This window comes from Blastomyces dermatitidis, assembly GCF_000003525.1.
Source record: "Blastomyces dermatitidis ER-3 genomic scaffold supercont1.13, whole genome shotgun sequence".
Classification (NCBI taxonomy): Eukaryota; Fungi; Ascomycota; class Eurotiomycetes; order Onygenales; family Ajellomycetaceae; genus Blastomyces; species Blastomyces dermatitidis.
This window is the reverse complement of record NW_025544786.1, coordinates 425,530-451,416: the sequence shown is the minus strand read 5'-3', so window position 1 is coordinate 451,416 and position 25,887 is coordinate 425,530. Positions and strand designations below refer to the sequence as shown.

At 43.2% G+C, this 25,887-nt stretch overlaps 7 protein-coding genes and 1 pseudogene across 10 annotated transcripts; 3 read left to right on the top strand and 5 right to left on the bottom strand.

The window, feature by feature from the left end:
* Window positions 1-104: 104 nt before the first annotated feature.
* BDCG_08984 lies at window positions 105-6,492 on the top strand. Of its 2 annotated transcripts, XM_045424755.1 has the most exons (5): window positions 105-3,123; window positions 3,206-4,012; window positions 4,103-4,706; window positions 4,762-4,833; window positions 4,930-6,492. In XM_045424755.1, the coding sequence occupies exons 2-5, from the start codon at window positions 3,269-3,271 to the stop codon at window positions 5,379-5,381; spliced, it is 1,872 nt and encodes a 623-aa protein (XP_045282772.1). In that variant the 5' UTR covers window positions 105-3,123; window positions 3,206-3,268; the 3' UTR covers window positions 5,382-6,492. The 2 variants fall into 2 exon arrangements, with proteins under 2 accessions (XP_045282772.1, XP_045282773.1); XM_045424756.1 differs by having other exon boundaries at window positions 105-4,012; window positions 4,930-6,396.
* BDCG_08985 (pantetheine-phosphate adenylyltransferase) lies at window positions 296-2,977 on the bottom strand. Its single transcript, XM_045424757.1, has one exon. The coding sequence runs from the start codon at window positions 2,541-2,543 to the stop codon at window positions 1,257-1,259; it is 1,287 nt and encodes a 428-aa protein (XP_045273401.1). The 5' UTR covers window positions 2,544-2,977; the 3' UTR covers window positions 296-1,256.
* BDCG_08983 (acyltransferase) lies at window positions 6,355-7,842 on the bottom strand (the record flags this gene model as incomplete). The annotated part of the gene is made up of 1 exon (XM_045424754.1): window positions 6,355-7,842. One exon carries the CDS (start codon window positions 7,840-7,842, stop codon window positions 6,355-6,357), a length of 1,488 nt encoding a protein of 495 aa, XP_045273400.1.
* A 10-nt stretch (window positions 7,843-7,852) lies between these two features.
* On the bottom strand, window positions 7,853-8,074 carry BDCG_17910 (uncharacterized protein; the record flags this gene model as incomplete). The annotated part of the gene is made up of 1 exon (XM_045426955.1): window positions 7,853-8,074. One exon carries the CDS (start codon window positions 8,072-8,074, stop codon window positions 7,853-7,855), a length of 222 nt encoding a protein of 73 aa, XP_045282771.1.
* Window positions 8,075-9,224: 1,150 nt separating this feature from the next.
* BDCG_08982 lies at window positions 9,225-17,256 on the top strand. 2 transcript variants are annotated; one of them, XM_045424753.1, is made up of 5 exons: window positions 9,225-10,527; window positions 10,588-11,448; window positions 11,538-12,005; window positions 12,279-15,949; window positions 16,013-17,256. In XM_045424753.1, the coding sequence occupies exons 1-4, from the start codon at window positions 9,625-9,627 to the stop codon at window positions 12,459-12,461; spliced, it is 2,415 nt and encodes an 804-aa protein (XP_045282770.1). In that variant the 5' UTR covers window positions 9,225-9,624; the 3' UTR covers window positions 12,462-15,949; window positions 16,013-17,256. The 2 variants fall into 2 exon arrangements, with proteins under 2 accessions (XP_045282770.1, XP_045282769.1); XM_045424752.1 differs by having other exon boundaries at window positions 9,227-10,527; window positions 12,279-17,256.
* Window positions 12,628-17,832, bottom strand: BDCG_08981 (regulatory protein Ral2). Its single transcript, XM_045424751.1, has 2 exons — window positions 17,216-17,832; window positions 12,628-17,041 (listed from the first exon to the last, which is right to left on the bottom strand). The coding sequence occupies exon 2, from the start codon at window positions 16,440-16,442 to the stop codon at window positions 13,572-13,574; it is 2,871 nt and encodes a 956-aa protein (XP_045273399.1). The 5' UTR covers window positions 16,443-17,041; window positions 17,216-17,832; the 3' UTR covers window positions 12,628-13,571.
* A 327-nt stretch (window positions 17,833-18,159) lies between these two features.
* Window positions 18,160-19,922, bottom strand: BDCG_08980 (peroxidase). Its single transcript, XM_045424750.1, has 6 exons — window positions 19,643-19,922; window positions 19,434-19,542; window positions 19,253-19,345; window positions 18,964-19,123; window positions 18,616-18,868; window positions 18,160-18,537 (listed from the first exon to the last, which is right to left on the bottom strand). The coding sequence occupies exons 1-6, from the start codon at window positions 19,666-19,668 to the stop codon at window positions 18,507-18,509; spliced, it is 672 nt and encodes a 223-aa protein (XP_045273398.1). The 5' UTR covers window positions 19,669-19,922; the 3' UTR covers window positions 18,160-18,506.
* Window positions 19,923-23,492: 3,570 nt separating this feature from the next.
* Window positions 23,493-23,581, top strand: BDCG_17909 (annotated as a pseudogene). Its single transcript has one exon. The product of its transcript is annotated as a tRNA-OTHER (tRNA).
* The last annotated feature ends 2,306 nt before the right edge of the window (window positions 23,582-25,887 follow it).

The following is a 25,887-nucleotide window of genomic DNA, read 5'->3' as shown; positions in this document are numbered from 1 at the left end:
CGGACAGACCAGATGGGCAACAAACAAGGAACCCGAAGAACTCTTAGTTTTTCGTATGTCCTGGGCGTGTCCAACTTCGGCCCTTTACTCTCACTCCTGTCCATGTACAGTACATGTACATGTACATGTACTTTGTACCTGTGAAATCAGAGAGTTAGCCTGTATCATCCGCTCCCGTGGCAGATTGTAAATCGGACCAACTCGCCCCGTTTTCATTCTAGGAATCTCACATCCTAGCCGTCCCCCTATGCTCTACAGAGTAATTATGAGCCTAATCAGCGGGGGGAAAAGAATGGAAGAAGGAAAATTTTCATGTAAGTCCCGCTCTCTCTCCTTAGTGGAGCTGGCAACCTGCTTGTTGGCCCAGTCGTGCCCTTCTTTTAGCGCCCGGATGCCGCATCCTTGCTCGAATGCTGCATACAACTAACTCCATCTACTCACATAATTCCCCTGCGAATGATGAATTCTTCAAAAGGAAACATTTGTTCCGTTTTGCTTTCTTTTTCCATTTCGTTATTTTACTACGGAGTACTCCGTACTCTGCTCTCTAATTGTTCCTGCACCCTCTCCCTGCTGTGTTCAGCCCTCGATGGAAGAAGCGGCCACGATGCCCCAGTAGCATGCTGTTCTTTTATTTGCTTTTTCTTCAGCCCCTCGTTACGACGCCACACGACGTCGTGGTTTGAGTTAGGGGTTTATTTTTACTGCACATTTTCACTTTCCACCGTGATGAACGATGGCATTTGCTGGCAGTTGTCCAGGGCATGCTTTAACAAATACGGGGTAGTAATGCCAACAAAAAAACTGCGCAGCGCTAGTCGGGTATCTACACAATATGGAGTTGTGGAAACTGTATACACAAAAAAAGGAATTTGTGGTGTTCCATGCAGATGTGAAGGCCATTGAATGCCTTGGAGCACCAACGCCGACCCTTGCGTGTTTTGTTTCAATTAGGCCCAAATCCCGGTCAAACACTGAGCCCCCATTTTACAAGAATAAAATTCGGGTTTCCTAGTCTTCCGATTCCGTGGCCATGGTTAAGACAGAGCTAGGGCATTATCTAAACGGGACAAAAGATGACCATTTTGCCTGAGAAAGGTGTGTCGGCTCACGGTGCAGGGTAAAGATAAGGGAAGAACTTCGGTTTATTGGATTTATCTATTCCCCCGTACACATTCTTAAAAGAAGGGAAACAAAGGGAGAATCAACAATCAGTCGCTGTTAAAAGACAAATGGAGATGACAGACTCTATATCCTCATAGATTTCCCTTAGCCAAGTTCATCTGACGTCGGCGAATTTGTGTACTGCTGATCTTGGTCTCAAAATTCTCCACATTCTCTCCTTGGCTTTCACCTTCACTGGCGTCCAAGACATCAACTTCAAAAACCTCGAGCATCGACCACCCTTTCTTCTCACGCTCGTCATTCACGGCTTGCCCGCCCAATCGAGTCTCCTTGGATACGACCAAAGCGCTTATGGCTTCGTCCGTGATAGTGGGGCCGAATGGGTCAGAAATCTGAACGAATTTGATATCCAGGTCCGATGACACCCGCACGCGGACATACTTGCCATTTGGAGCGGGATGGTGAACATATTCAATTTTGGCGGTCGCGGCCGGGGTGGCATACTGCTTCGCAAGTGGTGGGGAGAAATGTATCACTGATTCCATAAATCCCCAAACTCCCTGCCATCGCTCATCCCAACTTTCTAGGTACTCTGCATATTGTTTATTCACCAGCAGCTCATCCCCAGTGATGCCAATGGTGATGGTCCTTTGAACCGGCTTAGATCCTGGCGGCACTTCATCAATAGCAAGGGCAGTCGCTGTGAGCAGGAGTTTGTGCCCTGCATGCAGATGGTCAAAAGTACCGCCAACTGCAACGGAATAATGGCGTCGCGGATGCAGTGCGAGTGGCTCAAGAACCGTTGGCTGCGGCTGTAACGCTGACACGCCTGGAAGCCTTCGAATGGTGGGGGCCAGATTTGACAGCCCTCGTTTCTTTGCTGTCGTGGTAAGCGCATTCAGGAGCATATCCCCTTCTCTTGTCCCGAGAAAAAAAATGCTTTCCCAGGAACGACCTGAAGCTGCGAAATCGGTCAGATGGATAATTGGGCCCAGATTAGCACGCGAGACCTGGGAGCGATTTGTATCACCACCATCGTTATTGTCGCTGCCATTCTCGCTATCGTCAAGGAAAAACACTCTTGCATCCACCCCCCCGGGCCCGTCCAATTCAACCGCTTGTGCAACACTCGTCACGCCGAGGAGCCTATAGAAAGAAGCCAGCAGCTGTTGTAAATGCACGAACGACCTGCCTCGCGGTGCAGAATCCGGTGCAGCTAAACCACGTGCGGTAATTGCGATATCTAATACCGCTTTACTACTAGTTCCTTTGATAGGACTGGAAAGTTCGGCAAGGATGATTGACAACGCGGGGTTGTATGCAGCTTTCAAAGAAGAATATGAGGTTGAGGACGTGCTAGGGAGTAAGAGCAATGCTTCATGGCGAAGATCTCCGCCAGACGCCATATCGTCCAGCATTCAGAACCCTACAATATAAGTTGATATAAAGTTGCCTCGATAAGATCGGGTAATATTAGAGCTGAACCGAGCCGAATAGAATGTGCCTTGGGAGACGCGAACGCCAGATATTGTATTAGTGAAGGACGAGAAACATGCAAAGATACTGTATAATCGTCACGGGCTGGCTGATTCACTGGTATATGCTTCGAATAGACACGTTTTCCTTTTGATATTGCTTTAATTTCTATAGTTATTTATATTTCGTCGGCGGGGTGTCTCTCTTCCCATAAAATGAGCCGAGGGAGAGGGAAGCTGAGTCACGTGTATACCTCTGCTGAGTCATGCGCTCGCCAAGGCAATGCGGCTCGTTGTTGACGTCGAGCTCGCGATATCAAATCGCCGTCGACACTCTCTGCAGTTGGTGAATATGCCTCTACATGGGCAACATCACGTCCATTATCCTACAGGTAGTGCACAGGATGCACCCCCAACTAACCCTAGTGCAACTGGTGGAGTGTTTCAGACTACACAAGTTCTAGGCTCTGTTGGCGCTCCCATCGCGAACTTGCGCGGCGCCCCTCCAACACCACATCCTCAGGTTCGGACCTCCTTTACTTCTCCAACGATCACTCGGCGGGCGCTATCAGCGGTGGCGACCGGGCTGATACGATATCTACCAGGCTCCCATACCAGGCATAGAGGCTTGAGATACCTCCCTACCCTCCACAACGTAAGCTTCTACTATGGCGGAACCCTCTCAGACCTTCAATGGCCCCCGGCGGCAACAAACTTTCCCGCGACAGCCAGAGGAACTACACATCCCTGCAGCGAGCAACTCATTGGCCTCAAATGGTCCCCGACCAGGCCAACATCAGTTTCCCTCTGCATCTGACTATAGCGCACCGTCAATAAATATTCAACCGTCCCAATTCTCCAGTGGTGCTAGCAATAACACCACCTCACTTCCGGGAGCATTGCAGCCGGGACCTGGAAATCGACCAGGTCCTTCTAATACCACTGCTCCGCCATCCATACAAATGCTACCACACTTGGCCACCCAACCGCTCTCTCCCAACACGCCTACAAAATCCAGCCAATCCAGCCAACAACAAGCATTCTCTAGGTCCAGTCCGTCGTCCACGTTCGATCAACAGAAATACAAACATGTAGGGAGCACACCTGATAGTGGGAAGTACATATCGCCGACTTCAGGCACTTATGCGGCACAGACTCCACAGACGTCGTCTCCATACTCACCTTTAGGACTGGCTGATATCAGACCCCACATTGATTCTGCGATGTCGGAAGCCACAGGCAGTTCTGTGGCAGGAGGCAATAGTGCTAATATCCTATACCCTACAAACAGTAATTACCTCGCTCCATGGGCGGTATACGCCTTTGATTGGTGTAAATGGCCTGCTCCGCCAGGAGGGTCATCATTCGGGAAAATCGCTCTAGGAAGCTATCTTGAAGACAGTCACAATTATGTATGTTCTGCATCTGCTGGACACATAGCTTATCCTAGACAGTATGCAATATTGTACGACTTGGCCAGACTCAACTAATTATCGTTACAGATTCAAATTCTAAGCGCACAGCGTGCTTCTTCAGATGTGCCGGAATCTCCCGATGGAAATCCGGGTTTGGAATTTATAAAGACCGCGGAGGCTACACATTCATACCCGGTGACCAGAATATTATGGGAACCTCCCTCGTCCCAAAAGCAATCAACCGATCTATTGGCTACCTCTGGCGATCATCTGCGCCTTTGGTCATTACCGGCAGACTCCCACTCTCAGTCTTACCTGAGTAACTCTATCAACCGATCAAGCAAGTCGAGAAATCAACCTATACAGAAGCTTTCACCGCTCGCTCTACTTTCCAACTCCAAATCGCCGGAACATACTGCTCCAATTACATCATTAGATTGGAATGTTGTGTCTCCAAGCCTAATCATCACTTCAAGCATCGACACTACATGTACTATTTGGGACATTCCCACGCTAACGGCTAAAACCCAGCTGATTGCACATGATAAAGAAGTGTATGATGTCCGATTCTGTGCCAACAGTGTTGATGTGTTTGTTAGTTGTGGCGCAGATGGCAGCGTTCGAATGTTTGACCTAAGAAGCCTAGAGCATAGCACGATTATCTATGAACCGTCCGAAAAAAATGAAAAGTGTAAACCGCACTCGCCTTCAATTTTAAAAGCGTTTTTATACTAACATATTTTTAGTAGCGAACCCAGGGAACCTTACGCCACCCTCTCACAATGCCCCCTGGCCTCCTTCCCTACTAAGAATAGCCGGTAAGTGCCTTGCCCCCCTGAATAGGTCCGCCCGAATAAGCCCGCGGGCCCTAGCTCTAGAAATAAGATCCTCGAAGTTACTAACCTACGCTCAAGCGTCACCCCACGATTCCCATCTACTTGGCACCTTCTCTCAAGACTCCAACATAATCCGCATACTTGATGTTCGACAACCGGGCCAAGCCCTACTCGAATTAAAAGGCCACGGAGGTCCCATAAACTGCATCGAATGGTCTCCCACCCGCCGCGGCACCATCGCCTCAGGCGCAGATGACTGCCTCGTTCTAGTCTGGGATCTTATCAATCAAAGCAATGCTGCAGCTTTCCCCCCAGCTCCGCCCCCACCAAATCATAGTGGCACTTCCAATGGGCCCGCAACCGTTGAACGTGGCCCCGCCGCAGCGTGGCAATGCGATTACGAGGTTTCGAATATTAGCTGGGCGCCGCATGCGAGTGGCGGCATGCCTGGGGCACCTGGGGTTGGTGGGGTTGGTAGGGATTGGGTGGGGGTGTGTGGTGGTCGTGGGCTGTGGACAGTGTCGATATGAAACTTCTCTTTTATCACATTTTCCCTTTTCTGTTTCGAAAAATTAGAAGATGGAGAACAGACATCTTAAGATTTTCCGCGGAGTGAAGAGTACGGCTGCTGCGGGCGGAAGAAGATAAAAGAAACATACGCATTGGTCCGGTTTGAACTGTCTTGTTTTTTGCTTCCTTTTTGGTCGACCTTTATATATAGGTGGGATCACTCTGGACCGTTCCGCGTTTTCTCTTTCTCCCCGCTTTTGTCTCTTTCACATACATAATCTACCCTATACGTTTTCAGGTTCAGATTGGGTTTGGAGAACGGTCGTTCGAGATGGAAAACTTAATGAATTACGAAAGCCTTTATTTTTTGCCTTATTTTTTGCCTTCGTTTCCCTCTCTCACATTTTCTTTCTTTCTTCTGTGTTTGTTTGGCTCCCATATTTAGCTTTTATTCTTGGATTTCACAATACAAGATTTCTGGTCTCCCATTTTATTTTTATTTTATTTTTATTTTATTTTTTAGTTGTTGCTCCTTTTGTATTACCGAGCTTTATATTCCCGCCCTCTAATAAATAGATACAAGCGATTTGCGGCTTTTTCCTTCTCGCATTCAACCCCCGGGCTTTCCAGTTTGGAAGTGGCTTTTCTATTCCAATTCTTTAGGAATTGGGAATAATAGATCCAAGTCAGAAAGAAGAGGCGCCTTGAATGATGTTGAACAGAAATGACGGTTAAAAGAAGAGCGCCGACAAATAAGAAGCGGGTAGTTGGGGAAGAAATCCACGAGACGAGCCGGGGATGGACAGAGATAGAATTCCAGGTCATCGTATAAAGGCAAATACAGAAAAACCATGCTAGGAACACCGTGAAAATAAAAATGGAAGCAGTAAAAGGGCCAAATATATACACACATTCCGCAATGCCATTTATATGTCGGATAATCGGAAGAGGAAAAATGAATATTAATTAAAATACAAACACGCACAAAAAAGGCTATAAACCACATACCAAGAGCCGCCTCTCCACCCACCTTGCAAACCGAACAGTGGGCACATCCACGCCCCGCCAGAACATATCCGCCGCCCAAATGGACACAGGCAAACAAATCAACCATCCAATCGTAATTCCAAAACAATACTGCGCATCCGTGTCCTTGCCAGTGAGCGCCCATATATTCGGCATAAGCGCGTAGCCCAGCGAGTGCAAGATTGGGCCATGCACGATATAGAATGCATAAGAGACGCGTCCGAGGTACTGCGCCAGCGCGTTCGTGAAGAGCTTTTGCAAGTCCGCGGAGCGGTTTATGCTCCAGACGATCATGATGGCGCCGAGGGATTGGAGGAAGCGGTGTGGTTCCGGGTATGTGCTTGGGGTTAGGGTTGAGGCGAGGGTGCGGTAGAAAGGGGTATGTTGCGGGGCGCTATTGGGGGATGAGCCGATGAAGAGGCCTATGATGAAGAGGGTGACCCAGAGGAGGCGGTGGGGGGATCGGTGGCGGGTGAAGCAGCTATCTGATGTAGGAGTGGTATATTGGGCAGATTCAATGTCGTTGGAGTTGTTGGTGCCATCGTGCGACGGTTCACGTTCATGCTGGTTTTCGAGGGGGATGGGAGTGGAAGTAAGAAGGATTGGAAGACGGTCTTCCCATAAGCCGTGGATGATGTCCACCTCCGCCATAAGCATGCCAGACAGGAATAGCACGAGGTCCCATCGGCCCCATCGAATACAGTAATAGAGAAGGCCAGAAACAAGAGTTAGACGAATCCAAGTTCTAAATCGGGAAACGCAGATAATGGTCAGGAAAAGGACCATTGAGCACCGGAATTCGACCGGGATGGTCCACAGATGGGGATTGTAGAAATTATAATAAAGCCCCCAGTTCCAGGGATCTATCAGATGGACTACTGTGAGGTAACAGTCCGCAACCTGGTCGATAAAAGATACGAAATAAGGAGGGTGCTGTTCGTTGATACCAAGGATAGTGTGGCCTTGATCACGAACCCAGGTCGAATAATGATAGAATCCCAGGCGCACAGCGATAAGCACGCAAAGAATCCCCACAATGGAAGGGATATAGAGGCGTAATCCACGCCTGAACGTCGAGGAAGCGAGCGTGTGAAAGGCCTGCGCCCAGGAACGATTTCGGAGCAACTTAAGCGGCCTATAGGAGAGCACATAGCCGGAAATGACGAAGAATATTGTCACCATAACATGGCCCGATATCAGCATGTGGATAATAGGCAATTGATGGATTCCCCAGTTATCCTCGCCAAACCCCCAACCCACCGCAGTTTTATCCGTATATGTGAAGAGGAAATGAAAGTTGAAGACCAGCAAACAGGCCCATCCTCGCAAGCCGTCGAGGGCAGCAATTGTATGTAACTTCTGTAGCGGCGCATGATCTTTGTTCGAGGGCGTCTCTACCAAATGGCGCAGAAAGCTGGGGACAATGGCAAGACAGAAACGATCGAGATAGTACATTGAGATATCTCTAGGGCAACGAGTGGGAGCCTGAGTGAGAATCAGACTTGGGATCGAAATTGGAATCAGAATCTTCCCAGTCGTCAGCGCGGCTTTCTTGATTTTTGGCAGCGGAGGGCGTTGATGAGAAGTTCAAAGGTGAAGCCTGCTCATCAATAGGAGAGGAACTGCATTTAAAGGCAGCAGGAGATTGTTCACAACATGCTAAGGAGCGAGAGCATTGGTCAACCATATTTGACGGAGCGGAGATATATCAGCCAGGTAGACGAGGCCTTGATATACTCCGGGGGAGGAGAAGGACAAGATGAGCGTGAGACACAGGGGCGGGCGGGGACAATCAAAGTCGACATTGGAAAGCTACAAGGTAAAGGCGCGAAGGTGAAGGTGATAGAGAACAGCGTTGTGTCAATCTCCGTCTCCCTTTGAAAGAACGGTATATAGTATGTACATACATTTACATGTTGTACTATACATAGGGATGAACAACAGATTGACGGCGGCTTACATGGTTAGCTAACTAGGCTTAACCAGGACCAACTAACCTTAACTGTCCCCAGTTAAAGGCCCCACTAAAATAGGCGTTACGATGCTTATTCCATTACAGTACTTTCCTTTCATAATGTGAGTTAAAACTCTGCATATTTTACCTAAGTTAAATAGTGGACAAGGCCTGGATGTTCTGCTTTGCTCTTCATCTTCATCCCTGATATTGCTTCGTAATAGCCACTCTTAACTCCGTCGAGCTATAACTTGTATAACTTACAACTATAATGGATGCATTATGGTCATACGAAACAACGCTTTGAGCCATTTGTCAGTTACCCAGGTATGTAATGACCTGTATGCTCTCTAGGTTAAGTTAACTACTTCTATTGATTATTTGATTGGTTGCTATTTTGCTTATTGCTGATGAAGAAACTACATTGGCTTCATCCAAAGTTGATAGTTGAATGTCTAGCAGGGTCCATCTTTCATACATTCTAACTATCATTACGATAACTATAGGCCAAGGGGTATTTTTATTTCGTAGATTACATTCAGACATATATAGATAGGTCCTTGAAACTCCGTGCAATGTGTGAAGCCCAGGAATATGGAAACCATCTCGTCCCAGTGTCACACGAAGATATCTGGGTGCTTTTTCTTGCTTGCTATCACGGAATTTTAATCCTAACAGCCAGGAGAAATATAAAATAATCCAACACACTGAAAAGTAACTGGAAAAATGGAATATAAAGTTGTAAAATGCAAATTCAGAAATGGTGTTCAGTTCAGCTTACTGACTGTACAGTAACAAATTCTACATCGCGATACTCTGCTGGGAGCCGCAGTCCAAATCAAGCCATGACTGCTCGTAGTTAATTAACTCAAGAAAAAATGGTTGACAATGGATGATAGGCACTGAATAACATGGATGTGTCTCTGGATACCTGCTCATAATATATTTATATTAGTAGTTCGGCGCGTTGGCTCCTGATCCTCTCGATCACGTTATTTTTGCACCTATTGGATTTCTCTCCATCGCAGACTTCCCAAAGGGGAAATTCTCTAAGCGTCTTGAACCTCACGTTTCGCTCCGACTGCTCGCCAACCACCCTCGTCTCCCCACGCGCTACATCTGACACGCCCTGATCTCCCGTTCGCCTTCTCGCGCTTTTTTCCTCATCAACCACGACTAGCTGCCATCGTGTCGATGGATTGTATGCCTTAGGACGGCCAGAGCTGGACCTGTGTGGCCTTTAAGTTGTGGCTTTGTTCAGCCAGCCGTCCGCTGCCGTGATCATGGACTTGCGCACCATCATCAACAACGACGCCGCTGCTGGTGGTGTTCAGAGAGCTTCCGCTGCCCAACCCCCGCCGCCTTCTCCTCAACAGCCCCAGGGCCACGATCTGGATTCGCTTCACCCTACGAAAAAGCACGATGATGTTTCGCCAGCATCCTACCACACAACCCAACAGCCTCAGCAAACCCCCGAGTTCCGCACGAGACCGCCGCAACCTCCCCCCCTCCAACCCCCTCTACACTCTCCCGGTGGATCTTCGTCGTATGGATCCGCTCACTCACCATATCAACATACGTCGGCGTCTACGTTGAGCAGCGGCGGCCCACAGTCCCAGGGCGCGCACCCGGTGCCCCATGCCCTGCAGACCTACCACCCTGTTTCGCGCGACAACTTCCCCCCCAATTCCGCCGGTTCTGCCTACAATCAATCTGCAGGGCCACTATCTTCTCCATATACCCCTCAAGCTATGAGCGCGGGGACCCCGCAATCATATTTCTCGCAACAACGCTCACAATCTGCTCATTCTATTCAAACCCCCACCTCCGCTCATAGCTACTCTTATCCGCACCGTGAAAGTATTGGAGCTCCGCAACAGCAGCCCATTCAGCAACATCAACAGTCATTCTCCCCCAATCAACAACGCTCCCACCCAGGAACACCCCTTGGTCCCCCCCCAACGTCCTTTTCCCGCCCTTCGCCGCATCAACCACGACCGCCTTCCGCTGGTTTTGATTCTCAACAACAGCGCTCCCTTTCCGGTTCCTGGGGTAGCCAAGATGTTCAGTTACGGAATAAGAGAGATGTAGGATCCCCAATTGCACAGACTACAGTTGCGCGGCAAGACTCAGGGCTTGGTGGCGAGAATCAGAGGCGTTATTCAGTGGGAACCGAGGAGAGGAGTGTGAGTGTTAGCCCCCTCACTAATCTGAGTAGCTTGAGTGACAATGAACTTCATGATCAGACTCCTCAACCGTATCGAAAGGACGCCAACGACGCTACATGGGAAAACAACAGCAATAGTGCCCTTCATTTCCATGGGCATCCACATGACGCCAGTGATACAATACCGTCACAATACCCTCCTTCCACACCGAGAACACCACAACCAGCGAACACTAGTCGACCACCAACAACGTCTCCACCTACCAGACGACTACGACAAAGTGAACCTCCCGCCTCAAATATGAGCGGTCAAAGCCAATTAGTAGTGAAAGAAGATGCCCCTATTAACAGGTCTATGCTACCATCTGGCATTTCCAAGAAGAAGCGAAGGCGTTATGATGAACCTCCGATCTACGCACGCAAAGCTCCCCGAACTAGTGGCAATCCTCCACCAATACCCACCGGTCATTATGTTCCTCCCTTTAAACGCGCTATCGCGAAGCAGGAACCTCAGGCCGACAGGGTTGTTTCGAGAACTCGTTCCCTTCCACCGCCTCCGCCGCATCCAATTGCTGAGGCCCCAAACGGCGAAACCACGACAAATGGGAATCTTCCTGCCCGACCTCCGCCCGTAGACCAAACCGCCACCTCACTAGGTCCCTGGGAACCGTCCATTACTGGGCTAATACCCCACGAAGAAGTCACAAAATTGATCTGCGACTTCTTGTTCCAACAGGTTGTTATGAGAAGAGATATTGGAGCAGGGCCCGCTGGAGGATCAGCTATAGGACAAGGCGCTGTTCTCGAAGTTGAAGCTAAGCTGGGCATGCTCGTTGACAGAAATCGTGGAGAACGTGTTCGGATACCAGCTCTTACAGAGTGTATTCTTGCCAAAGATGATCCAAGTATACGAGTTGGTTTTGAAAGCTCAATGTCTTTGGTGAGGCCTCTTCTCCCTCGCCCTCACATACAACATTCAATGTTTATTTATAAATGGAACGCACTGACCAAGCAAAAATATCCAATTAGGCCCAACACCGAGCCCTAAACGATTTCCTCAACGACATTGTGAAATCCTCAATATCTCAACCGGGCGCCCGCATTCCATTAACCTACGCTCACAAAAAAGAACGAGATACGTTCTACGAAATCTCATCCTCCGCCCTCCCGCCCATAATCCAACACCATCTCAATCCTCGGCACAAGCCTAAAGTCCGCGTGACAACGGACCAGCGAACAGGCGCCGTACTAGCTCGCATCATCAAATGCCGCATCGCGGATCTAGATGTGTATAGCCCGAGAACTTGTCTTGATTGGCGAATAAGCGTCAACCTTGAAATGAACTACGAAGGCGATATTGGCGAGCTCAATTTGCCGGGTGAACCGAGCTCATTGAGCGGGCCTGGGGCTCCTCGAGGTGGTGCAAGAAGCAAAGATCGCATGAGTTATAGACATTTGGCTTATCAAATTGACTTGACTCAGGTTGCTACTTCAGAGGTATGTCAATCTGTATTTTATTCTCGTTTTATTTTCCGCTTGCATATTAGAATACTGCTCTTGATTTTACTCTGTACAATTCCTCACATCAGACCACAACAACACCTTTCTGTCTCAATTCGTATTTACGTTTAGGACTCATAATTCACCACCCGTCTTCCAACTAACTCGACTGTATTCACACACCCCTTTCCCCAGAATCCTTTCTAGCTACCAATCTCATTATTTCTTCTTCTTTTCCCGGCCAGTAACTAACTACCAAAACCAATTCAGGACGGCTCCAATAATCCCCAGTCAGACTTCGAGCACGAGCTTGAAATCGAGATCTCCTCCGCCGAAGTCCGGCGCCAGGGTGACCTAGCGCTTGCGGGGGATCCGAAAAACCAGTACGAGGAACTTATCAAAGGGTTTGTAGATAATATACGGGTACTGGCGAGAGCGGTTCCGGGACGTTAAAAGAAGATCTCATAAAATTGGGTTAGGGGCTTTTCTCTGTTCTTCATTCTTTTCCCTCTTCCTATTCTTCTTTTTTCCTCGAACCTGCCTTACTTATTTATTTACATATAACTTATCTATCCACCTACCTACCTACCTATATACAAAGGAATAATTTATTTTACTACTGGCACCTCTCTCCTTTTCCCCTGGGATTGTAAATTTTTACTCTTCCATCTGCCCCACATCATGTTCAATGCATCATATATATTTTTCAAGATTTTGCTACTTGGGTGTTTTGCTACCCGTCATGGTCTTTCTTCGGTATGATTCGCTACTCTCAATATCTAGCTCTCAAATGGCGAATGGTTGTTTTTTTGTTTTTTTTTTATCTTCATTTCTTTCTCAATTGCTCGTCCCATTTCCCCTCTTCTCATCGAAGTTCTAGGCTTTACTATTAATCATCGTATTCCCCTCCTTTTTAATGCTCTCCCCTTCTTCTCTCTTTCCTTCATAAAAACCAAAAGAAAACAAAGAAGAAAAAAATGTGGAGATTTGTATCCACATACCATCCGTTACATCAATCACCCACCCTTTCTAAATACCTACGTTTTACATTGCAATTCATTTTGTAATTACTACACTCTCCCCCCATACACTCAAATGAGTTAAGTGGAAAAACATACGATGAGGAAAAAAAAAAAAAAAAAAAAAAAAAAAAAAAGAACAAAAAGAACAAAAAGAAATATCCAAAAAATTTTCAAGCAAGCCAAAGGAGTTGATTGGGAGAAAAAATAAATGCATGCTTCGAGAAGCATACATGTGTATATACAAATGATATCGGATAAAGTCATAAGATCCACGAAGAGAGGTTAGCTGGGCGAAATGACAACGAAGTAAGGGAAGGGGGGAATAGTGAAGATAAAAACGCGAAGACAAAGGAGGGGGCATCGAAATGGAGTAGAGTAGAGGTGAAGAGAAGAGGTGAAGGGGGAAGAGGGTAAAAATAAAAAGAACCAGGAACCCAGAAAAAGAATGTAAAATCATTTGCATCATAACGTCAGTCCCTAAACGCCTATTGAAGCACAGACACAGATTACCCTCCGTTTTTGCTTCTGCCTCATTCCTCATCTACCCCCCACCACCCACGGCGGCGCCAGCGATAACCGTAGACGTCGCCTGTGGCCCTCCGCTGGTGGCAGCTGCATTTGCGCCCTCACCACCACCCCCACCACCCCCACCATCCCCACCAGCCGTCCCAGGTGTACTAGTAGTCGGCCTCCCACCCCTTTCCCTCATCCGTCTCCCCTCCATCAATCCACGTAATCCTCTCTTCTGCAGCCCAACAACACTACTAATCTCACCTGTCCAAATCTCCCGTTCAGGCTTGGCCCGCCCGCGCCCATGGCTAAGCATGTCATCATCCATGTTATTATTCATGTGTTCATTATGATGAGCAATATCATCCGCACCCATTGATTCTGAGAAGCTGAGGCTGGTATTTGTCGATGCTGATGTGGCCGTGCTTGCTGCGCTGCTGACTGATTCGGCGCGGTTGCGGTTGCCGCCGGCTGTGCTTCCAGAGTTCAAATTTGTGGTGTTAATGCGAAGGTTGGCGGGTCGCTGGGCGCTTGATGTGCGACGTTGGGTGGCTCCAAGTCCACTACCACCACCAACGCCTCGACCAATTGCACCCGACCGAGGCCCCGTTGTGTCTCCGGACTCTGTATCTGAGGAATTTGAGTTGAGATTCAGCCTGCTCATTGGATCTGTGGCGGACTCGACGGCGTTGGAGCGCGAGTGTGCGCCGTTTAGAACTTCGAGCGTTCCACCAGGTCCGCTGGCAAAGCCTGTGCCACGGCCTCCGCCCGCAGCCATGGCGGCTGCGTTGAAAACAGCTGCAGCATTCCGGCCGTCTAGAACTTGGTGTAGTCGTTCGACCGTGGCTTCGAGTAGGCCGTCGACCTGGTAGGGGCGTGCGAGCTGGAGGAGAGAGCAGAGGATTTGCGGGGTGCAGAGCTGGGAGCCAGGGGGTGGGAGTGAGGAAGTATACAGATATTGGACGAGAAGTTGGACGGTTAGATGGGTATGCGGGAGATATAGAGTTCTAGGGCGGGAAGTTGGTGTAAGGGTGTGTGCGGAGGGGATTTCGAGGTTGGGGAGGAGCGACGGGGCGGCTTTCCGGTTGGATGATGAGCTACTGCGACCGACTAGGGTCGTCGCGGTAGAATAGTTGCTGCTGTTGCCCACTGAAGGTGTTATTGTGATGCTAGAGTTTCGGCTAGGGTGAGATGAGGGCTGCTGGCGTAGGGTAGCGGAATCGGACATGATCTCTTCCGAGGCTGTAGATTCACGGAGAAGTTGAATAAAATATGGGCCCCAACGACGAGCCAAAATATGTGAGTTAACCGGGATACGTTCGCCGCCAATGGTGAGCAACTCCATATCAGACAACTCCCGAAGTGATAGGGCCATCTTGCCGAACTCTTCCGCTGCGGTAGATAATGGTCGACCTCCGGGACCATGCTGGGAAATCTTTGCTTGTAAAGAAGCAGGTACCATGGGGCTGCTTACAGAGACATACCCCGAAGTCGGGGAGCTTCGTCGTGGATTCTCATATAGGCCGAATGCTTCGAGTTCCACAAAACAAATGTGCGAGAAATTGATGCGCCGGTGGTTGTAATCTTCAACTAAACTTCGCTTCCGATGTCCCATAACGACGAATGTGCTTCGCCTACTCCACAGGACACCGCGATTCCAACTGCCGTGTCCAAAAATGGCTCCTCCGGCGTCAATCCGGCCCCACGTAAGTGTTTTCAAATCCAGAGCCCACATTGCATACTCTTGTTTGGAAGACGTAAGATAAGTACCGCTAACCACAAAATGTCCATTAATAATGCCTCCATTGGGGAACCGTAAGCCGGGAGGCGAAACCGTGCCATTCATTGGCTTCTCGATTAGTTTTCCGTCAGGTAAACGGAACTGCAGATTTAATTTGACATCTAAGAAATTGTAATTTGAATATATCAACAGCAGGGGATCTGGTTTCTGGGCATCTGGCTTCGTCGGGTCCCTGAACCCTTCCACTTCAACCCCACCTCCAATATCGGAAGCGTTCACCCCGATCAAAGGGGTAGCAACACTGCGATAGGCTCCGCAACTGCGATCAAGAGAGGTGGTGGAAGTCCATTTTAGGCTTCGCAGATTAAAAACATTTATTTCTTCAAAATAATGATTCGACGTATCCTGGCCACCAACAACGATCATCTCCGCCCCTCCATATCCATCAATCTCTACACCTAGCGTCCCTTGGTGGGGATTAGACGAAGAAGGGTTATGGTGGAGAGCGGACAGAGGGGCATCAGAGGAGCCGAAAGCAGCGCCGGAGGGTAGAATTGTTGCACAATGGGCATATCTTCCCCGGGGGGCGTTGGCGGTCGGAATAAAAACCCACGTTCTACTAGGCACATCAAAGATATATATATCTGACAAAAGCACAACTCCTTGCTGTGATTCCTGCCCTGGTTGTTGCGCATTTGGGTTTGGATTCGCGGGAGGCTGACCTGGAACAGCAGTTTTCGCAGACATGCCGCCGTAGCAAACCAGTTTCGAATCGCCCAAAGCACATACTGTGTGGAAATAACGTGGAGGGGGAATGTCCCCCGTCGTCTCTAATTTGGTCCAGTGACGACGTACCAAATCCAATTCGTACATCTCATTGGTTAACAGCTCGGGCCTGCTTCTTGACTGCAGCCGCCCCCCAAATACATATAGCTTATCTCCAAGAACGGTGCTGGAAGGCCCCACAAGCGGGTGGGGTTCTCTGCCTGTCGTTCGATGAACATTACACACCAGGCCAGATAAATTCGTCGGGCCTGACGATGTATTGTGACCACTTTGCAGATTTGAAGGGGCAGGTTGGTTTCCAGTTGCAGTATTCAGTCCAGCATTTTGCTCCTGAAAAGAGTCATACTGGGCCCCACTAGTGATATTAGACGCCATCGTTTTAAGCACAATTGCGGTTGACTGGTTCGACGTATTAAGTGTTTTATTGGTAGACGACCGCACAAGCGGTGATTCGGGGCCTGCTTTTCCGGTTGGTGTCTCGATTGGTGGCGGGCTTTTTGGCACAGAGTGAAGTCCACCTTCAGAAAAGGATAACGAGCTTTTCCGGTTACCGTTCTCCCTCGGCTCCTGGTACTCCAGAAACCTCTTTTCCAGCTGAAGATTTTGGCTGAGACCAGGTTCCAACACAGCAGCAGGGACGGGTAAACTTGGGCGCCGAAACGGGTCCAGATCTGGTGCTTTGGGAGTAGTTGGAGTTGCAAGACGGAACTCGTCAGGGATCTTATTGCGTGGAATTCCCTCCGCTGGAGCTTTTGCGGGGCCCTTCGAAACGAATTTTCTCGAAGGCCAAGTTGTGGATATGGTAGTACTACGGGCTTTGGAAGGGCGAAAGTATTTAATCACAGAGGCAAATCGTTTCGAGCCGTCTGGGGTAAGTGGTGGTATTGGGGGTGCTGTAGGCGTTGACGATGGCCCTGCAGCCACATTCGGGGGAATACTTCCTTCAGCCGGCTTGTTGGTTTCACGTCCTGAGCCTGTTCCTGCCATGATTAGCTAGAATTCTACAGATGAAGGGCTGGTTGAGGTTTTGAATTGCCATTCGCCAGAACGAAAAAAGGTCGAGTGCGAGGGGAAAGGAAAAAAGCAAAATCCAGAGGCAGCGATAAGTCTTATATGTATAAAACAAAAATACGAGTTGTCAAACATACGGTTGTAGGAATTTCGTCAGGTGTTCGTCACTTCTTTGTCTAGCAGCTATGCCCCTGGCACTACCATAACAGGTTGGCCCAGTGGGACATGGAAAAAAAAGAAGGGAGTAGGCTAGAGATTGGAATTCGTTCACCCAACAAGATTCGTTTGTAAAATGGTACAGGAATTTCGATATGAAGTGGAGAACAGGTGAGGACAGTGTATCAGATTCCTAGGCAGCTGGGGGGAATTGAAATCGGCTGGTGCGCGGACGGATAGATCGAGACGGTAGGGACAGGGTTGCACTGTGTTGTATGGAGGGGTTGTCAATTTCCACTAGTTTGTTCGATCCGCGAGCGTTTGCAAAAGGTCTGGGAATCAGAGTTGGTAAAACCGTAGGACCCTGTCTAAGGCATGATGGAGACAACGGACAGTCAGACTCGTGCCGCGGACTGACTGAGAACAGCGGAGCCAGTGTCAATTGGCGCTACGTGTATGAATCGTGAGATAAGATGAGATGTCCGGCGTCAAACTCGCGACGTTTGTATGCGGCTGAACAATGAAGTAAGCGGGAAAACAGGCACTGACGCCTCTGATTGGCTAGCTGCGATGAGCTTCCCGCAGCCGGGCCGAAAGTTTAACCGAAACTTCCCCCGTGACTGGTTAGTTAAGCAGGGCCCCTCTTTCTTGGCGCTTGACCGATATCATACAACATTCCATGGACATTGGCATGATATTGGCATGGGTGCTTTCTCTCTCTCAGAGTACCATAGCGTGGTGACTCTACCGAAAGCTGTTTCGATTTTCTTCAAACCAATCCCAAACTGCCCTCAGGCCCAAGGTTGAGTAAAGGCTCGCTATGTATAGAGTCTCACTTAGACCTGACAGTTGGCTGATAGCTACCAGAGCCAACAGCCAACCTTCGGGGGAAATGAAACAAAACAAAGCATCTCCCTCCTCGTGGAGCAAACATGGACTGGGCAGCTGAACCTTGGGAGACGATGTTGAAGAGAATAGGCAACTCTGACTATGCGACTTGCTCATTTGGGGGAAGGCCGACTTCCGAGCGACAAACGCAAGGACAATTTTATTTGACCAATTTTTGTATTTTTTATTTTTATTTTTTTAGAGTAAGTGATCATTTTATTCATGGATTATATCATTTTAAATTTCTTTCTCTTATATCATGAATCGCTTTAAACAATAAAAAACACATAAAATAAAACAAGAAGCAAAAATACCAATACAACGCTCAACGTCATCAGGTTTATATAGAATACGACTTCCACCGTCTCCACCCAAGGGTCGACCCTAGTTCTTGAGAGTGGTGTATCTGAGGTATCTATAAAAATACGAAGAAGACCCTTAGTTTTCTGCAACTAAATGAACAGGTAGACGGAGGAATGAGAATCAAACTTACGGCTTGACAACCCTGACATCGCCAAACTTCTTGATGGCATCCTCAGTCTTCATGGTTGGTGGGATGATGACATCATCGTTCCTGTTCCAGTTGATAGGGGTGTTCACACCGTTCTTATCAGTGGTCTGAAGGGCATCGATGACTCGCAGGACCTCCGCGGCATTCCGGCCAGTGGAGGCTGGGTAGCTCAAAATCAGTCTGATTTTCTTGTTGGGGTCGATGATGAAGACGGAACGGATAGTCATGGCCATTCCTATGGGTCATTACGTTAGTTAACTGTTACTGATGTGCGTCTCACCGTTTAATGGCGAGAAATGAGGGAAAAAAGAGACATCGATTTATGCTCACCCTTCTCGTCGACATTGGTGGTGTCCTGGTAGTCCAACATATCATACAAGTACGAGATTTTGCGGTCGGCATCAGCAATGATGGGGAACTGCAGGTTCGATCCGGTAACTTCGTCGATATCCTTGATCCAGTCATAGTGGGATTTAAGGCCGTTGGCGCTCTAAACAAAGCAAAAAGTGGACTTCAGGTTAGCCAGTGCCCTGCTCCCCCCCTCTTTTATTTTTTTATTTTTTTTATTTTTTTTTATTTTTTTATATATCTTTCAACACAGCTAGGGAAAGCCACGTACCAGTCCAATGAGTTTGACACCGCGAGCAGTGAACTCAGGCTCGAGCTTGGCGAAAGCTCCTAGCTCAGTGGTGCAGGTGGGAGTGAAATCATCCTATTAATTCCAATCAATCAGCAAACTTCTTGTTTCTCTTTCGACGAGGTCCCCCGGTTCCTCCGTTCTCCTTCCATCGGACACGTACAGGGTGAGAGAAGAGGATGACGTATTTATCGCCAATGAATTCATGGAAGTCGATTTCACCCTTTGTGGTGACGGCCTTGAAGTTGGGTGCGGTTGATCCGAGTCGGAGACTGAGAAGATAAAAGCGGAGCCGTTAGACCTGACATGACAGAAACGGACACGAAGCAAGAACCAGCCAAAGGCGGCGGGGGCACGGATGGGTAAACTTACGGGGCAGCACGTTGTTCTTCAGCCATTGTGGATGTGAGTGGAGGCGAGGTTCTAAGGTGGTCGAAGGAGTGATTGTTGAGAGGTTTTGTTCTTTGTTGGTAGTAGAGCAGGGGATGTTGTTCTACAATGAGAGTGAGAATTGAGGGATGATATATAAAGAAGAAGAAGGAAGAATGAACGATACAAACGTGGTCTACTAACCAGCTTTCCCCCCTGCCCACTGGCCCCCAGGTACCAGAATACCGAACACACACACAAATACCACACACACACACACACACACATTTCATCCCCCACTTCATGCCAACGGGTTTCGAATCACGCAATCCGCCACCGCCTTTGCCGGCAGAACGCTCTGATTGGCTTGTGTTCTCTGGCCTTTTCGCGACACAGCCAAGCTCTGATTACGTCATCTAGTTACATCAACCAATCACGCGTCTCTTTTTGGCCGATGATGGCCTTTGTACGTGGCCGGATATTGGCCGTTACGGCCGTTGCGGTTAGCGATCCCACTAGATCACATGACCCACCACTATATTATGTTCTTGTAGATAGATCTATCAATACAATCTTCAACTATTCTACAGATTATAGCTCAGATAGTATGTTTTTCTTTTTAAAATATTATATTAATATTTTTAATATAGATAGTTTATCTTTTTTGAAAAGACTCTTACTCTTTATTAAAGATATTTCATTTTCTCTGAATCTACTAATTAGTAAATTTATATACTTTATATTTTTAAAAAAGTGTGTTCTTCATAGACTGACTGCTGAGACTATGAATTTTATATTTAATCTTATTTAATCTGATCTCATACATTTCTTGATGTGAATTCTGCTGAGACTGACTATTAAAAAAACAGATAAAGTGACTATATATCAGATCTTAAAATGAAACCATAACTTGAAAAAAATGAGAAAATAGTTTCATTTGATCTCATTTAGTCTCATTCTTAGTATAAAGTTACTATTTTTAGACATTTTAAGGTTTTTTTTAGACTATTTTTAATTTTTTAAAAAGTAATGCTTTTTAATAACACTTAAATGAGATTTAAAGTCATTTAAAGCAATAAAAATAATTTAAATTGAGAAGTGAAAATCATGATCTCATTTAAAAAATATGATAAGAGTAGATAGTAAGTCTTACTGAGACAGTATAAGACTACTATCTAATGTTAAAACTGTGTAATGAGAGCAGTTAAATTAATAATAAGACTATTAAAAAATCTGATTCTGATCTCAGACACAGTTATATAGTCAGTCTAGTTCTTCATTATAAAGAATATCATCTTTTTTTTTTATATATTTAGAAGAAGTAGAGTTATCTTAATATAAATAATATATCTATTACTTCAGAGTTCAGCTCAAGACTTAGAATTATACACTTTATTAGATAACTTATTAATAGAATAATTACTTATTATAAGAAGACTTCTGACTTATAAGATAAGACTGAGATTAATTTTTATCAAAGTATGAAATTTAATAATAAGATAATAGAGAAACTTTAGAATAAAGAAAAATAAAGTTAATATTTATCTACAGAATCTGTTTATTTTAATTTATTAAATTCTTCACTATTCTTCACTCTTAAAATACTGACTTTTAATAATAATTTGAATTAATCTATCTATTACACTGCAGACAATCTTATAAATCTTATATAAATAATATTATAGAATTAAATAACTACAGTTAAAATCACTTAATATCTTACTATATCTATTTCTATATAAAGAGATACTATAAGAAATAAGTTGTAGAAATATCAGAAGAAAGTTAAATATATACTAAATATTAAATCAGTAATTATATTTAATAACTCTAATTATAAAGTTTAATATATTAATATATTAACTAATACAGAAGTTATTAATAGAATTAATATTCTATTAAGAACTTAATAAAAATTCTCTTTTATATATTATATTAACTCTGAGAAGTGAAGAATTCATTTCAAGTCTGAAGTCTCTATATAGATATATACTATTAAGTCTTATTAAAAATGTTTGAATTACTATTAAAATCTTAAAAGTTAATAATACTGCAGCTCTGTGAGATAAGATTAATATTAAATATATAATATCACTGACTGAAGAATGAGTTAATATCTTTAAGAAATTAATAAAATTATAAGTTAAGAAGAATAATTATCTTACTTTTCAGAGATATTTCTACTATCTTATTATCTATTATAAGAAGCTCTATCAGTGTATTAAAAATATATATTATAATCTTTTTCTCAATAATTTATAAGATTATTAAAGATTATTTATTAAGATACATTTAAATAAGTTTTTCTTCACTGATCAGAAACTCATTATTAATATTAATATTAATAATTTAATAAAGTAACTGATTAATTATATATTTAAGAAGATTATCACTGAGTGAAAAAAGCAGTCTCAGACTGATTCTGTAACTATGAAAAAGAATAAAAACAAAGATAAAAATAAAGATAAGAATAAAAGTATATCTATATAAAAGATAAATAATCTTTTAAAGTTCTATAAGAATATTATATCTCAGTCAGAAAGAGTAGAAGATTATTAAAAGAAGTTTATATAATACAAGATTACTGATCTGAAGAGATATAATATATGAAGTTTAATCTCTAAATCTGATATTCTGAGAAATGAACTGATTACTTCAAACTGTTAAGTATTTCTTAAGAAAGATAGATCTGTATATCTGAATACTGATTCTGATAATATTCTTAAAAAATTATATTAAGTAATTTATAATAACTAATTTAAGAAGAGTTCTAGAGAAGAGATCTATACTTCTGTTATCACTGATACTACTAATTATATTCTTTTTATAATAGCAGTACTTAGACTAGACTGGCCGGTGGGATCATGAATTTCACATTTGATCTCATTTGGTCTGATTTCATACATTTCTTGATGTGAGTCTCATCAGAATCAAGTCTTAAAAAAATCTGAAAATGAATCATTTCTGAGAGAAATGATGTGAAAAATGACCAGATTTAATTCAAGAACAGTGAAATGAGAGTAATTTCTCAGAATAAACTATGAAAGATAATCATTCTTTCAAAATCAGAATGAAACTGAGACTGAAGATTAAAATCAGTCTCATTCAGTTCATTCAGTGATTGCTTATATAATCAGAATTTGATAATAATTATTAATAACACTTATGAAATAACTAAATACATTCTTGTATAAGTTTATTCTTCACTTTCTTATGAAAACTATACTTCTCTGATATACTGTGATCAGAGGTATTAAACTGTCTGATAATTTCATATTTTACAATCATGAGTTTCTTAATTATTTCTTCTTATAATTGTTCTCAGTAATAGTAATAAATATCTTGACTTGAGTTAAACTTTCACTTCATTCTCATCTCTGTCAATAAAATTGTCAGAATATCATATGTTATCAATGCAATAGTTGAATATATACTCTCAATAATTTTTCATAACTCTAGAATTGATTTAATGTGTAAATTTATCAGATTATCTTGAAGATAACAGTTAAATTCAGTTTTACAAGTATATAGTTTTATCTGATTTTCAGTTGCAATTAATGTATGTAAGTTCTGTTTCAAAGTTAGTATTATAGTTCTATGAGATATGAAGTATTATCAAAGATTATTACTTACTAGAGAATTGTATTTCACTATCTTCATATCTTAAACATCTGCTCATTCAAATCTCTGATAGTTGACATTGTAGTAGTCTCAGACTAATTTAACATATAAGTCTCATTCCTTCTTTGTTCAATCTTGAGAAGTGTAGATATTAACTCAATAAGAGAGATCTAGTAGAGCTGCTACAGCATAGTACTCTGCAAAAGATTGTTCAGTTTTACTGTAGTAATAAGCCCCGGTGGCTGAATGGTTAATGCGGCCACCTGGTAGCGCCTTGGCGTGGGAAACCAAGACGCGTGGGTTCGAAACCCGCAGGGGATACATTAAATCCGGAACTCAAGCACCTCAGGTTTCTAATAAATACAGAGGTGTACAAATCGCTTCAATGAATTGCTCTATGTTCCTGGGCTGGGAAGTTATTATTGCATGTATCTAATTGTCACTTCTTTGTATTTTTCTATGTTCTTGTTATCTTGGCGTGGTCTCAACACCTGTATTTCCTCCTGTATAATCAACACTTGACCTGTATTTAACATCACGCAAGAACTCATTATAAGCTCCGCTTGCATATGAGTATAATGGAAGAATAATAATAATAATAACTGTAGTAATATGCCAGTTTATCCCTTGCAGTAATAATAGCCTGCACTATAGCATCATCTCAGACTGAATTTCTTTTTAAGTGATTCAACTGCTTCTTAAGATGAGTAAATAAACTATTATACACTCATCAGACTAACTGCAGTATTGATGTACAAGTGATTGAGACTGTCTTTGTTATCTTATAAAACTGAAACAGTAAATCAATTATATATTTCAACTGAGTTTACTTCATATCAGAAAGTTTCAATATCTGAATCTTTTCTCAATCAGAGTATTATACTCAATAATTAATTATCTGATGTAATTGAAGAGCTTAAACAGTTATCTTATATATTGAACTTCACTATATTCTAACATTCTGTATCATATTCAGTGATGTGACTGATTTGTTTATTTATTAAATATCATGAAATTATTATTATTATTTAGAAGAGATACAAATCATATTAGCAATGTTTTGAATCTATAATATTTAAATTATTAGTCAATCTATTCAAAATTAACAGTAGTGTTATTAAAAAGTGTTATTAAAAAGCAATATTAAAAAGTGTTATTAAAAAACATTATCTTTTACAAAGTAAATGCAAAAGTTACTTAAGTAATCACTTTTATCTCATTCTCATCTCAAGAATCAGTTATCTCATTATTCTTTATCTTGATATTAAGATTCTTTATCAGTGTTTGTATCACAAGTTGAATCACATGAGCAATGCAGAGAATATGACCTTGTTTATCATTTCAGAAATGCAAAGTCAATTTTTACTTTAAGCTCTTTATCATAGTGTAGTTATTCACAGCATTGTCAGTTGTAATTGTAAGAAGACTAGAACTAATATCTCAATAGTCATTTTTAATCACAGTTATTAATATCTCTGCTATATAATTCTCAGTATAACTACTGATTAATGATTTAAATTTAATTAATGTCTCTTAATAAGTTCAGTTCTTATCAATGTAATAACATATAACTCTTATAAATGTAAGATTGTTTATACTAGTTCATGTATTCACTGTGAGAGATACTCTTCAATGATTCTTCAACTCTGATTCTAGATATTGTATATTGACTTTATAGTATATCTCAAGATTGAACTGAAGACAGAATCAATGTGAAATATAAAGATTTGAATTAAGTATTTAAAGAAGTGTTCAGAATTCAGAGTTTTCAATCAATCAAAGAGAAAGATTCAGAGATATACATATATAAAGTAATTATTCACAGAAGTTATCAGATGAGAGTTATGAAATCAGAGTACTGATATATAATCATTTTCATATAATTTTCTTCAAATTAGAAAGTTAGTATTATCAAAAATCATTATCTGATAGAGTAACTTATCAGCTCAGTAGTAATTTTCTGATTATTTTTCTTTTATTGTCTGCATTCTGATGACTTCAGATATCAGAAAATTTCTTCAGAGTTATAATCAGTTTATAATGAATGTTTCTGAATGAAGTTACAGTAATTACAGCAGAGAGATAGCTCTTCAGTAATTTACAATACAATCTATTAATAATTATTTCATAGTTCATCTTGATATTTGTGTTGAGTTTTTCATAAATTTCATGACCTGAAATCAGATATGAAGAATGAAGTGATTATTTATCATAATTGAAAGAGAGTATTCTGTGTTGAATTGTAAACAATATAGACTTTATAATTCACAGTGATTTCTTGAAGAGTTTGTAAATCTTCAGTAGAAGTAAAAGAAGTGAAAGAAGTGAATTCAGAAGACATAATAATAATTTAAGAAAGATAATAATTTATTTTCAATAACTGATCACTGATGTGTATAAGAAGAATTAATATAAGAGAAAATAATCTTATTTCTTAGCTTAGTTATAATTTTAGTACTAACTCAGATTGAATATCATTGATGTATAAAAGTAAACAAATAATCTTGATTAATCTCTATCATATTTCTTGAAATATATTAATATTATAAAAGAGAGTGTTATCAAATTATATTATCAGATAATATCATTAAAAATATATTAATATTATGAATATCAATGTTGAAAAA